The sequence below is a fragment of the Tarenaya hassleriana genome, unplaced genomic scaffold (assembly GCF_000463585.1).
Source record: "Tarenaya hassleriana unplaced genomic scaffold, ASM46358v1 Cleome86, whole genome shotgun sequence".
Taxonomy (NCBI): Eukaryota; Viridiplantae; Streptophyta; class Magnoliopsida; order Brassicales; family Cleomaceae; genus Tarenaya; species Tarenaya hassleriana.
Genome location: NW_010971018.1, coordinates 63,390 through 78,263, shown reverse-complemented (window position 1 = coordinate 78,263; position 14,874 = coordinate 63,390). Strand labels below are relative to the sequence as shown.

Genomic DNA, 14,874 nt, shown 5'->3' with positions numbered 1-14,874 from the left:
TTTAGCTTCCCGATCGAACCGGTCCATTCCATGGGTTTTTTCTTTATTTTTTTAATTAATTTTAGAAAATTAAATGTAGCCCCTACATTTTTTATTCTTTCTAAATTCACCCCAACCATTCCTCGCGGCACAGAAAATTCCCATTTTATAATTCGAACAGTAATTTACATGATTATCGCTCCCTTGAAATGGCAGCATGCATAGCAATGTAGTAAAAAAATAGGTAAAAGCCATAACTTCTAAAATGATTTAAAAAAACTATATTTTTCGTTTGACAAATTTATTATCAAACTTATAAAATATGAAATTATAATTATCAAATTTGTTAATTGGTGTTAGAAAAATGTTTGACGATTTTGATTTAAATTTCAGTTTAAAAATTATAATGGTATATTTTACAATTTTAGAAATTATAATTACATATTTTATATATTTTGAGAATAAATTTATTAAAAAAAAGTTTACAAATTTATTTTTCATCATTTTATAAGTCTAAATTTTTTTATAGGTTTTACTTTAAAAAAAAATATGTGTACACGTAAATGTAAATTTTTATATTTTTCGTTTAATAAATTTATTATCAAACTTATAAAATATATCATTATAATTCTCAAATTTATTAATAATATTAGAAAAATGCTCGACCATACTGATTTAAAAATTATAATGATATATTTTATAATTTTAGAAATTATAATGATATATTTTACAAATTTTGAGAATAAATTTATTAAACAAAAAGTTTAGAAATTCATTTTTCACCTTTAAATTTTTTTTATAGTTTTACCTTGAATGACCAAGTAAATGTAAATAATTATGGGCCAAGTTTCATATACAAATGCAAGAAATTACACCAAAGAAAGAACCGTTAACAATTGAGCCAATTTTCATCTAGTGTTTTTTTCCTCGACATTGTTGTAATAGAACCAACATCATCTGATCCGATCCAAAATTTGATTATATATCTAATCTAATTTAAATTAACTGAATTAAACGGAATATAAAAATTAACCAAAATTAAAGGCGAAAAATCTCTGGAAAAAAAAGGTTAACCCATTGCTCAAAACCGGCAATGAAGTTCAGAAAAATATATAAAAAAAAAACAATAACCAAATCGTCACCTAACAAATTTATAATTTTCTCCATAGAAATCGAAATTTAGTTCTAATATATATTTGGATATATTAAATAAATTCAGATGACTCATATCACATTATTCTACGGCTGTTCCTCCCCACCTCCGAACCCGAGTTTCCGCTTCTTCGGCCTGCAAGAAAAAATAAAATCGTTACGTTTACAGTATATATATATTATTTAATCTGGTTTTTTTCATCCATATTTAACTTAATTAATCCATAAAAAAAGTTTAGAATTAATCTCTCATTATCTATATGATCACCTTTTCGTAAGTTTTGATAATTTTTTAGTTTCTTATGTTACGTGCAATTAATTAGATTTATTGATAAAAATGCAGACTGATACGGCATCTGTACTGATGGAGGCGATTGGATACATCAAATTCCTACAGAACCAAATCGAGGTAATGTGAACGCATGCATGTTATACGTAGATACAACCATACCTACATGCATATGTGTGTATACACACATATTCATACATATATATATACACATATATATATCGGGTGGGTATTTCAGTATTCGGTTTGGGTTTGGTTCAGAAATCGTTCGCATTGGTTCTACAAAATATGTACCAATTGATTATTATTTTATATTTGATTCAGTTTTGATTTTTGCTAAGAAAACTTTAGATTTTCTTTTAAAAAAAATTTGACCTTTTGGGATTTTTTAATATTCAAATCCGTTTAGTTCGGAGAAATTCAGTTTTCTAAAAAAATTATCGTTCGAAAATTTTAGACGATTCAATTCGTAACGATACCATATTTTTTGGTTCAGTACGGTTGTGAAACGCCCACCTCTATATATATATATATATATGTATATACACGTGCGTGTGCGTGTGTGTGGAGGGGGGGGATATAGTGTGATAGACATGGCAGAAGGTACAAAACGGTACGGACTTCTTTGTTCCAGTTAGTCATGCAGATGATGACGATCAATATCAGGGTCTGCAAGCAAATCCCCGCAACCATGCCTGACCAAATCCCCTGTCATAACCCGAAAACCCGATGTAAAAAAAACCCCGAAAACAGCTTTAAGGCGTCGGGAAAGGGTATTTTGGGTAATTCACCTCAACGCCGAGGCCTAGAGGGAATCCGAGCACAATACCGAGAGGCAAACCGAGAATGTAGTAGCACCCGATGTTGATGTAAGCCACTAGAGATTGCCATCCTGCTCCCACCGCGACCCCTGATGGCGGAAAAAAAAAAGTTTCCCCGAGTCACGTGACCCGAAATTCTCGTCCTAACACATTCGGATATGCGATAATTTACCCGATAAGACAGGCTGGAGGCTGTTCAAGAGGACGGTGAAAGCCAACAAGACGGCGAGTCTCGTTGTTTCTTCTGCCACGGCTTCGCTTGAAGTGAATAGACGAGGGAAGTAAAATCTCGTGGCTAAGACGACAAACATACACACGAATCCGATCGCGATCGACGTTATAGAGACGACTACCACCGAGAATTTCGCTAGCCGGGCGTTTCCCGCTCCTAACTCGTTCGACACCCTCACACTGACCGAACAAAAAAAATCAGATAAGGACACTATTGTAATTAACTATATTTCTACAGATACAAGATCAAAGGCCAAACCTTTACCTTATAGCAGCATTGAACCCTATGGAGATCATGGTTGTCCAACCTTGTATGTTCATGCTGTGAAAAGTATGGACATAAAGAAATTTCGAGAGGGTTATACTAACATATTGATGTCGATAACCGTATAAAACTGTAATCGAAGACAGAAAAAAGGCTTTCGAGAGTGTTCCGGATCAATTACCATATAGATATGGCATCAACGGGAACCAATGGATTAGGCAAAAGACCCGTAATGACCACCAAAACCATCAAGTACCAGAACTCCAAGCTGCAAAGGCATTCACCGAGGTAACCGAAACCCTAATCGTTATCCTAATCTTTCGCTCGTATGTACAAACAAACGATACGAAACCATATCGTAAAAAACGTATAAGAAAGTATGTATCTTGTTCACATCATTTAGTTTAGTTATTGGCAAAGGGCGGAATTACCAGAGCATGATGGCGGAAGCTAAGGAGAGCTTGACGAAACCGTATAGATCCCGGAATGCGAGCCATGAGAATCCGCTCCACGCGCCATCCGAAGTCGTGATGAAAATATACAACAACTGACCAATGACGATCAGCCACCACGAGGTGTTGAGAGTAATGGCAGCTCCGACTAGTCCCCACTTAAACTTGAGGATAAGCAGCCAGCTAGCCACCGCGTGTATCACGAGTACACCCGTGGAAATCCAAGTCATCACCAACACTTTCCTCTGAGCTTGTAAGAATTTCTGTATCGGGAAATTCATCGCGTACGCAAAAAGTTGTGGTATCATCCACAACGCGAATTTTCCTGTGTCAAACATGTCGAAGATACATATCTCGGTCAAACTTGGACCGAAACAACAAACGGATAAATTGTTGCATCGGAGATATAGTTGAGCGAAATGAATGAAACATTCCCAAATAAGAATAAGACGAGGAAAAGGGATCGGGGACGTACCAGCGGCTCGAGAGATATGATGAGCCTCGCCGAAGAAAGAAAGGATAGGAGGAGCCCAAATGTAGATAGGAAGTAGACAACAAGCCGTGACGAAGAGAATGACCCAAGAACGCTGCATGTATACTCCTAACATCCGCAACTGCCCCGCTCCGAACGCTTGTCCGCATAGCGTCTCCAGTGCGCTCCCCATCCCTAGCTGCCACCCGAAACCACAAGCCATTTCGTAAACCATTCAAGATCTTAAATATTGTCTTGAATATTGATTAGCGTAAATATTCTTATGTAGTATCAATATGGTATCACAACCTAGTCGTTGAGATTTCTATCGCGCAAACGCGGTCTCAAACACGAGTATTACATAAAGAGTTCAAACCATCTTGAATCTTGACTATAACCGAAATATTTGTACATGGTATTAGAACCTAAAAGACTAAACGTCACTAAGGAAAGGAAACGTGGTCATTGACATCTCTCTCGTGCAAACCCGGATTCAAAAGCGGGGCATTTTGCAGACCGTTCAAGATTTTATCAGTAATGAATCTCAATTATTACGGAAATATTCTTATATGGTATCAGAGCCTAAACGATTTAAACTTGCTTATACCAACGTTATGTCGAACTCAATATTCGAGACAAGGATAAAATAAAAGAAAATTGGAATCTATATATTAGGGATTTACAGAACTCCATATTCTCTAATTTACAGAATTTCACGTACTTCAAAAACTCCATTATAGATTTATATAACTTTTATATATATAATTTCTACTATGCAAGCTAATATAAAATATGATTTTGTTGGATCTAATTTCCCATTGCACAAAAAAAAAAGAACCCTACAGATTTATTAAGACGCTATATGATAAATTGGGCATTTTTGAAGATAACACTGTTTAACAAAATAGTATTAATTTGGAATCCCTTCTACTATTATTCCTTTAATATAAAAAAAAAAAAATATTTAAACACCCATATCCGGAAATTCATTGATTACACCCGTATTCTGAAATTTATTCATTACACCCGTACGCTGAAATATTAAAACACATCCGTGCGAAAGTCTGATTTTATAAATGTAAGATGTATTTCCGAATTCTTAAAAAATACAAAAATATTTTTCTAATTTTTTTAGCAAAATGAGTAATATAATTCATAAAAAATCGTCTTGTAAATTTTAATATATATATATATATATTAAATATTCTGTCTAACTATAAAATCACAAAATCTAAATTACAGCAGATCTATAAATAATTTCGATTTCTACCACAAATTAATTCTATATTCAGATTTCTGATCTTCCAATATTCAATTCAAAGAGTCAAGTCGAGTATTCAAATTGGATAATTATGGATTGGAAATGAGATTTTATTGTACAAGTGGACAAACAAACAAAACTGAATGGCGAAGGCTTTGCTAAAGACAACACGTGTCGGGTGGGGGGGAGAAGCAGTTGCAGAAGAGAAGAAAACCTATTTTGGTTTTTTTTTTACCTTTTAGCACTGCCTGTCGCTCTCTTGTCTAATTTTTAAAGAAATTTAAAGGGAAAATTCTAAAAAAATACTAAATTTTAGAAAATCTTTAATTTTTATCGTATTTTTTTATATTTATTTTAAAAAGTTTAATATTTTTTCGATAAAGTAAAAAAATCACATTTTTTTAATTAAAATTACAAAATTCAGAATTTTTTTAAGAATTTTCCCAAATTTAAATTATTTTTTAATAACAATAATTAAAAATATATATTTACGTGTTATATATATTAATATACACAGCAACGCCAACGACTTCCTCCTCGTAAGCTGTACCCTCATCGTGGCCGAACCAGAATCACGCAATTTCGATAATCTTAAAACCATTTAATTAATAATTACAAAATAAGATACTTAACTATAATTAAATGTTTTTAACTTTAAGTTAGAGAGGAAAAAACAAATTAAATCTAAAAGAGACACGTGTGAGCGAAAACGAACGAACCATGACGCCGAAGGCGAGGCCGGCGATGACGGAGTTCTCGACGGAGACGGCGGCGAGTTCGAGCTCTCCGACGTGTCCGGCGAAGGTCTGAGTCAGTGCTCCGAGCGAGTACTGGCAGATTGCCGTGAAGATCGCCGGCCCGGCGAGTTTCCACAGCCTCCGTGACTCCTCGCCGAACTCCCTCGCCGCCGGCAACTTTATTCCGGCGATTCCAGGAGATTCTCCGCGGCGGAGAAGCGGTGAGGCCTCGTCCGTCGCCATTCTCGGTGGTGAGAAGCTTCTGAACTTTCAATCTCTATCTGGTTTGAACTGCCATACAAATCGGTAGATATATGCATTTATAAACGAGAATAAATACAAAGAACCGGGTCGGACCGGGTCGGATCGGGTCCGGTCGCGTAAAATATAAACACAAAATGAATCAAATTAAATTAATTTAATTGATAGTATTTACAAAAAACTTGGATTGATATAATTTCAATATATATATATATAATACACAAGTATTATTAAAAATATATATATGTGAATGAAATCCAAACAAAAATGCTTGTATTTAATTTTGATGAACCATTTAAAATTAAATAAACCGAGTTTAGTTTGGAATTATATATATATATAATTTTGTTTATATTCTTCTAGAAATAAGGAATCGGTCAGTCATTTGAAATAGTTAGGTTAAGATGACCATACTAAAATTGGGAGAGAGAAAAAAACGAATGTTAAGTAAATTTTCAAATGATAATGACAGATATGATTTTTTTGAGTAAACATAAAACTAAAATCAATGTTTTAGAAATTACATTCTTATAGTATACACATTTTTTTTAAATGAGAACAATGATATTTATTTGTCTATTTTCGAATTTAATTCGTTTATTTTAAGAATTATATCATATAACTTTTTCTTCAGAATTGACTTATTAATAATATTTTTTTAAAAGTTTTTATTTTCATTTGATTTTATATTTTTTTTATATAATTTAGATTCGATTAAATTTTGACTTGAGAAATTATATTGAATTAATTAATTTAAATATAATCATGTATTATTTGGTTCAATTTTAATTACATAAAATATTCATCCAACTAATATTAATATTACAATACAATGCACATTCAATGGGTTTGGTTCACATTTTTTTATGTTTAAAGTACCTATTCCTTTTTTCATGTTCATATTAAATTCAGAAAAATATGTTCAATGTTATTAATTTTTTGTCAATTTGATTTTTCTTTTGTGAGACTGACGATTAAACAGATGCAGCAATAATGCATTACGTGTATTCTCTTTGGCCGAACTTTGGACCAATAATACACAAGCAAGCAAACACTTCTAAAAATGAAATTAATCCGAATATGATACGTAACATGTACATGCGTGTTATATTTGATTATGGGAATATATAGTATACTAACGACTTTAACGTACCAACTATCAACAGTCAACCGGACCGATCCCACCCGATCCGGTTCGACCGCGTATTCGCCCTGAAAGTTTTGGATTCGAATTCGGACTGATCCGATTTTTTTTTAAATTTTATATAACCAAATCTAAAGTCCGGTTTTATAGGCTTCGAACTCAGTTTGGACCGGATTGGTCCGCTCAATTTCTTTGTAAATTTATTATTTAAAATTTTTTTATTAATTTTTAAAATCAATTAATAGGTTTTCGGTCTGATCCAAAATCCGATTTAAATTTGACCCGAAAGCTCAATCTTTTCCAATCGGAAAACTTAATTTGAACCCCGACATTTTTCAAGTGAACTTGGACTGAACTTAGGGTTTCGAACCTAAATTAACACCCTCCTATCAACTAAAATATACCCACAAATTAGATTTTATCCATAATAAATTAGGAATATTTTTTTATAACCATCCTACCATCTATATTTTCTTCGATTTTGTTCAGTAACCCTCTTTCCATTTGGCTCTACATCTCTTCCAATAGATGACTAAAGGATTACTATTTTTGGTGTTGTATATTGTCGGAACATTAAAAAATATTGATTTTTTTTTTATAATAGAGTGCAACAACGTTTATAGTTAGATATATGATTAAAAATGTAAAAATCAAATCAATAAAAAAACAAGTGAAATTAATCTGAACCAAAATTTGTTTACATAATATATTTTTTATTTTAAATATATAAAATCAAATCAAATATAAAAATATGAAAAAAAATTAATTGAAATTTAATTATAGATTATTTGATCTCTCGCAGTTCACATAATATACGAAGAATTTATTTATTTTTTATTTGCAAATTGTTCTAATTATCGACATTAAGCCGTTGCGACTAATTTATGTTTTTTTATTAAAAAAAAAACCTAGTTGTCTTTTGTCACAAGCGTATGTCCTTTCCTCTCTCCTATTCAATCTTTAATGGTATCATTATACCTTTTGCAGGAATTTAATATTTATATGATTTTATGAGACGGAGATATGAATTTAATATTTACTTGATTTTATGAGACTTGAGTGTCTAGGTTATTTCCGGTTATGGATTGGTTAAGAAACTCAGATTTGATTTTAGTTGTGGTTTGTTTTACTGTTTACCAACTGTGCATCAGTTCGATTATTATTATTATTATTATTATTATTATTATTATTATTATTATTATTATTATTATTATTATTATTATTATTATTATTATTATTATTATTATTATTATTATTATTATTATTATTATTATTATTATTATTATTATTATTATTATTATTATTATTATTATTATTATTATTATTATTATTATTATTATTATTATTATTATTATTATTATTATTATTATTATTATTATTATTATTATTATTATTATTATTATTATTATTATTATTATTATTATTATTATTCTGTGTCTTCTTCTACTCCTGTATTATTATTAATTGTATGCAATTATAAAAAATAAAATAATCTCAATTTGTGAAAAATATTCAATCAACATTTTAACTTCAACTTTTGTTTCTAATGAAAAATTTTAATATTATTATTAAAGATAAATAAATTATAAAATTATAAAAATTAATTACATACCAAAATTTAATAGCTCTATAAAAATTAAAATATTTATTTTTAAAAAATTATTATATTTATAATAGAGCTTTATAAACCCTCAATTTATATATTCCTTTAAAAAAATATTATAATTATTATCATCAGTACATAAAAAAGTTAAAAGAAAATATTTATTATCATTAAATAATCTTTATTATATAAATTAATAGTTATTTAAAATCAATAAATAAATTTATTATTAATATTTTTATTAATTAATATGATTCAATTATTAATTAATATGTATTTTTATAAGATTACATACCTAGAAACGACTTAAAAGGAATTGATTAAATTATTCGTACTAATAAGCTATATTTATGTTTTTTATTATCTATTTCGAGAGAATTCAAAAGTTAAACATATTAGTTTTATAGTTGTTTTAATATGAATGACATTTTGGAGAATACTTTTCGAGAAGTGTGCGAGTGAAGATATAACATGATTAAAATGTCACAAATTTGATCGATGGTAACAGTTGTAATGTCCGTAACATTCGCGGGACATTATATTTGTTAGTAGTTCTGGTTAGAGAATGAAGTTAGGGTTTGATATGTAGAAAAGACATAATGATGGAGTTATGCAACTGAATTGTGCTTTATAAAACTTGGTTTAGATAGAGGTGTGTGAAGATACAAAAAAAAGGAAAGAAAGCTCAATTTCACATGGCCTCTTTTCATGTATTTTTTTATGAGATGGATGATGATATATGAGTATAATAAACCAAGATCAAAATTATACAATATGAAAAGAATGGTATGTTCTTTAATGGTTGATATAGATGGTTCAACATATTCGTCCTTTAATTAGAAGTCAGGGGTTCGAACCATACTGAAACAATTCTTGAGACCACCTCTTTATCGTTTCGTGCGTTGATTCAAAAACAAACGCGGATTAATGTAAATATAGAAGAGTTAAAAGTGTCGGTTCATAGTTAGATATCATTTAAAACATCCCGTGACTCAATCTTAAAAAAAAAGAAGGGTATGTTGAAATGTGAAGGGAATTCATGGAAGATCTGACAACATCAAAATGGTAGTGTCTCCCATTCTCACCTTGACATGATTTGCTACCAAACTTATCTTAGCATTTAGCTTTTTTGAATATTTTTTAATAATGATATTAATATGTAGTCAATCAATAAACAAGACCCGCTAAAACAAAATCACGTCAAAATCAAACTCAAACAATTTCGTTACTAAATAATTAGTGAAGACAACGAAATGACAATAACAAAACCATTACTAAGAGCAACGAAATGACAAGGCGAAAATTCCTTATCTAAAAATAATAATTAATTATGTAACGAAATTGTGGTGTTGTAGGTGGCGAAAGGAAGTCCACAATGGGGGGGAAGCAAATGAAAAGGGCCGGAAAATTATTTATATCGCACATTTTAAAGAATTTTCCACTGCAAAAAATAGTAAATATTTATATCAAACGTGGAAACCCATTTCAAATATATAATAAAAAAAATATGTACTCTTTTATAAGAAATTAAAAAAAAATCAGGTGGAGAAAAGGTATCTAAAAGTGAAGTCATAAGGCAGAATATGAACAAGAAGAGAGGGCATCCCTCTCTCAAGACATTTGAGAGCTTCTTTCCCCAACTCAGTTGGCAACTGAAGACAGATCCAATCAAGCAAGGAGTCCATGTCCTTTGCAAAGTCGTGAAGATACCAATTCAACAGTTTTGGTATCCCCATTCTCTCCGTCTTCATCGGTATCCCCACCGCCGCCTGCAGGTACTCTCTCTTCGCCGCCTCGAGCTCCTCCTCCACCTTTCCCGCCGTATATACCCGTACCTTCAAAAAAAAGAACGATTCATTTATCATCGGAAATGAGGGTCATGATCCAAATGGTTCGTATCTTTTTTCGGGTTTTGAGTGTTTGTGTCAATGCCCTCTTACCAACACTTATCACATTTGTGCTACTTGTCCTAAGAATCAACCAATTCTGACAAGATGAGATTCAGGAATTGATTTAACATCCAGTTAAGACAAAAACCTGACCACAATCCACAAAGCATTTATTTTGGGGTGCCGGGGACCATTGGATTCGAGCTGTTCTTTCATTTAAAGGCCGAGTAAGTTGATTGCAACAGACTGTCATATATATATATACTTACAGCAGGTGAGGACCAGCTTCCACATGAGAGTGCAAATGTTACGAGAGGCTCGGATAATTCCAGCCCGAATTTACTCCTCGCTGCCATTTCATCATTTCTTGCACCCTTGAGGGAAGTCTGTTAGAGCAAAGACAGGGCCAAGAAAATTGAAAAACCAAAGAAAGTATCACACGATGGCGACAGAAGTTGATAACGACAAACGTCTAGGGAAAGGGATAGAGGCACGGAATATTTTTTTACCTTAGAATGATATGGTAATCTGAGGATGAAGTGCTCGATGGTCATGGCGTTGAGCAAGTGTCCTCCCACATTTATCATTGCCTGCATCAAAACCACCATGGATGGGGGGACCATTGATGAACAGCTTGAGAAGATTTCTATTCATATGCTAACATGGAGAAAAGTATCGTAAGACTGGCACACGGCCCGACGAGTTTTACCTTACGCATTAGTGCCATCACCATTTCGGGGCTGTCTGGTATTCCGTGTTCCAGAAAACCCTGCGAGAATCAGCGCACAAAAATGGTAAAAGGGTTCGGTTTCTATAGTCGGCTCTTAAAGGGGAAACTACAATTGCATTGTATGTAAGAAGGATGGTGCCCACTGAATGAGATGGTGAACTTGACATTATTTCCAGTGTAGGTGAAGTGATATTGAAGGAGGAGTGTAACAGAATATAATCTACCAAAACCCGAAACGATTAAAAGAAGAAGCGGGACCGATCTCATTACGTACATTCATCATGCAAGCGTTGTAAATGTTTATCCAGAATGCCAACTTCTCCTGGTGGTTGAGTTTCTGCAAGCTGACTGAAGAGAGTCTCCCGAGCAGAAGTCTGGTAGTTATGATAGAACGAAACTAAGAACGTTTTACCGGAATCAGACAATGCAATTCTTGAACATAACTTACTTTAACCGGCGGATAAGAAACAAAGAACTCGAGGTTCTGTTTCGGTTGATTGAAGATGCTTCAACATCAACCAGATGCTTATATGGGCCAATGTCTCTTTCCCCAAAGCTCGAACAAATGCCATAAGGATCCCTGAAAACTGTCTCTTTATCGTTTTCTTGAGATGGGTACCTCGGCAAGCAGGACAAATGCTCTGTTCCCTCCCGGCTCTTTACCGAGCTCATTCTCAAGAAAATGTTTGACAGACACTTAACCAAATCCTCGGAAATTTTATTTGGGCTACAATCTCCGACGGACTTTTCATCGGAACCATTGCTAGACCTTTGTTCTGCATTTGCTTGGTCACGCATCCGCGTTTCCTGGCGCATATACGCAGGTCCACATTAGTTGAATTCATCACAGCAAAAGGATACAAAAAATTCATAGAAAGGATAGTGATACAAAAATACCTGTAGTTTCTGAGCATCTAAACTCTTACTCATCGATCTGTGACGAACAAGAGATTTCTCCACCAGGGTCCTGACCGTTTTGGATTTCTGGACCGAGGTTTCTCTACCGCTTTTCAAAGTGTTAGCTCTTAACCGATTCTCTGTACTCCTCCTACTTTCTACATAACGAAACATAACACTAAATCACGCTGAACTATTCCAATTCAGTACCAGATGTTCCTAACCATACAATTCCGCAAGGATCACCTGAAATGGATGGCGATTCCCGTGACAGAAGTGGCTCGGATTTACCGAAGTTACTGGACGCGGACTTGGGTTTCTCCCGTGTTGGACTCTTGCTTTGGCTTTGCTTATGAACACCATCAACTAAACCATCCACGTTCCTCCTCACGGAAGACGTATAAACGGCCTCCTGATACAAGTCTTGCCTGTAATGCACAATCTGCTCCTCCAACCGGACGATCTCCTCTTCAAGAACGGCCACTTCGGCAAGAAGCTCCAACATCTACACCAACAAACGTAATTCCAATACTATTAAACAATTCTTGATCCAAATCTTCGGCCTGACTAATCCCCAGACCTCAAGGCATCATATGAATCACAAGTTCTCAACAAACGCAAATCATCAAAACCCTGGAAGAGATTTACCGGAGGAGGAAGGAAAGGAGGAAGACGAGGAAGTGTTCCCAGAGGCCTATTGAAGGCTCTCTCCATGGCTCTGTGAATGTCCTCTTCATGTCTAAGCTTCTTCCTCAGCTTATCCACCTTCAAAGAGCAAATAACTCATCATGAAAACTGTAGGGTCCCAAATAATTCAAAGCAATCAAACGTTTAAAAAAAAAGAAGCTTCACATCTTGCTGCAGAGCCATTTTCTTCTCCCGATTCAACGCCCTTCGATTTCCAGCTCCATTTTCGCCATCTTTCACCTTCTTCCTCTGCATCTCCTCCTTCTCCTTCATTCGTTAGAATACAACAATTCTGGGTTTCAATTCAATGATCTTCGTTTGTAATTGTAAACTAATTTCGTCAAAAGGATGGATCTGCTACAGAAATTCAAATAAGAACCATAATCATTGTTTTTAGCAATTGAACAGTAAAAAAATGGTGGAAACCTCCTCGGATTCCCTAAAGGATGCTCGAAAAGATTCGTTTCCCAAAAAATCCCTTTTGAAACTCCTTTTTTTTTTCTCCAAATCCAAAATCCGCCTTTTTAGATCAGAACAAAATCGAGTACGAGTACTGAGTATGTGTTCGCCATTGAAGCAAACGACGGAGATGTAGAATTCATCAACCTCCATACCCGATTCTGAAATCGGATCACCAAAAAACAAATTTATGATCGGGAGAAAAAAAATTTAAGAAACTCGTCGCTCACAATGTTTGCTTTCGCAGATCGTGGCGTTTTCGAACCGCTGCTGCTACTTCTGCTGCTCATCGTCTCCGATTGAAAACCTGCAAATTCAAAAAATTACAGATGAGCACAAAGATCACCATTTCCGAAAACATAAGAAGTTAATTAAATTTGAAAAATCAAAATCAGGATCGAAACCTGATTCGACTTCTACAAGTCCATGTGGATGCTAGCTTCCACGATCATCACGAATTTGAAGCTCCGGGTTTGCGACAATAGGAAGAATAATGCTGTATAGAAGTGCATATATATATATATATACGGAAAGAGAGGTGTATGTATTTATGTATGTATAGATGGAGACAATAGCAGAAGATGAAGATTTCTGTGTCTTCTTCTACTCCTGCGTCGTGGAGAGAATTTATTAAATTTTAGAGAGAGAATGGGTGAAACGGTCGGTCGCTTACAGCTTCTCCCTCCCTTAATTAATTTCGCCAATTTATAAATTATTATTATTATTATTATTATGGTGGTTAGAGTTGAGCGATCTTGGATTCGAATTTTGGAGAAATATATATACATATACGTATGTGTATATATGTAAAATATTGTTTAATAACAAGTTCATAAAAGAAATAATTGTTTCCATTATGGCTAATGAGCTAAGAAGCAGATATTTGATGAGTCAATGTCCTATGTGTTATATATATATATATATTTTTTTTTTTGGGTAACGACCTATGTGTTATATTCCTTCCGCTCTCTTCTTACAACTATTATTTTCCTTACAAAACAGCATATTAGGAATGGTTATTTTTTTGTCTCTATCCAACGAATAATGAACAAAATATCTAGATATAGTTTTTTTTAAATAAGTTAATTGAATTCGAGTGGAATTTAAATTTAATATAAAATAATAAAAAATAGAGAAAAGTATCAATTTTTTGTTAAAAAAATAAATTTTAATAAAACAATTCCAAATTAAAACCAAAAGCTAAATAAAAAATAAAATATATAGGTATAATTGTTCTAATATGAGAAATCGAACAATAATGATTGTTTTTTGAAGTTGAATGAATAAAGTAAAACCAAATGAATATTAAAAAATTTAAAACAAAAGTAGCAGACAAGGAAATTGAATAGTGAAACGATCTACTAATAGTTAAAATTTTGCCCGACATTGAAATAAAAATAGGAACGTACCCTTACATTTCCTTTATTCAGATAAAAAATCTAAATAAATTATACATATATATATGTATATTACTGATTAAATAAATTACACACACACACACACACATATATATATATATATATATATATACGTAGTTACTGAACG

The 14,874-nt window shown here is 32.9% G+C and overlaps 2 protein-coding genes across 2 annotated transcripts; both read right to left on the bottom strand.

Moving 5' to 3' along the window:
• Positions 1–1,035: 1,035 nt before the first annotated feature.
• On the bottom strand, positions 1,036–5,954 carry LOC104803392 (protein DETOXIFICATION 33). Its single transcript, XM_010527321.2, has 9 exons — positions 5,642–5,954; positions 3,665–3,860; positions 3,169–3,514; positions 2,919–3,005; positions 2,738–2,794; positions 2,414–2,652; positions 2,212–2,330; positions 2,042–2,128; positions 1,036–1,267 (listed from the first exon to the last, which is right to left on the bottom strand). The coding sequence occupies exons 1-9, from the start codon at positions 5,900–5,902 to the stop codon at positions 1,214–1,216; spliced, it is 1,446 nt and encodes a 481-aa protein (XP_010525623.1). The 5' UTR covers positions 5,903–5,954; the 3' UTR covers positions 1,036–1,213.
• A 4,182-nt stretch (positions 5,955–10,136) lies between these two features.
• LOC104803390 lies at positions 10,137–13,990 on the bottom strand. Its single transcript, XM_010527320.1, has 12 exons — positions 13,734–13,990; positions 13,560–13,636; positions 13,036–13,137; positions 12,832–12,948; positions 12,430–12,688; positions 12,184–12,341; positions 11,735–12,093; positions 11,561–11,660; positions 11,266–11,325; positions 11,066–11,146; positions 10,826–10,942; positions 10,137–10,502 (listed from the first exon to the last, which is right to left on the bottom strand). Exons 2-12 carry the CDS (start codon positions 13,617–13,619, stop codon positions 10,206–10,208), a joined length of 1,710 nt encoding a protein of 569 aa, XP_010525622.1. The 5' UTR covers positions 13,620–13,636; positions 13,734–13,990; the 3' UTR covers positions 10,137–10,205.
• Positions 13,991–14,874: the final 884 nt, after the last annotated feature.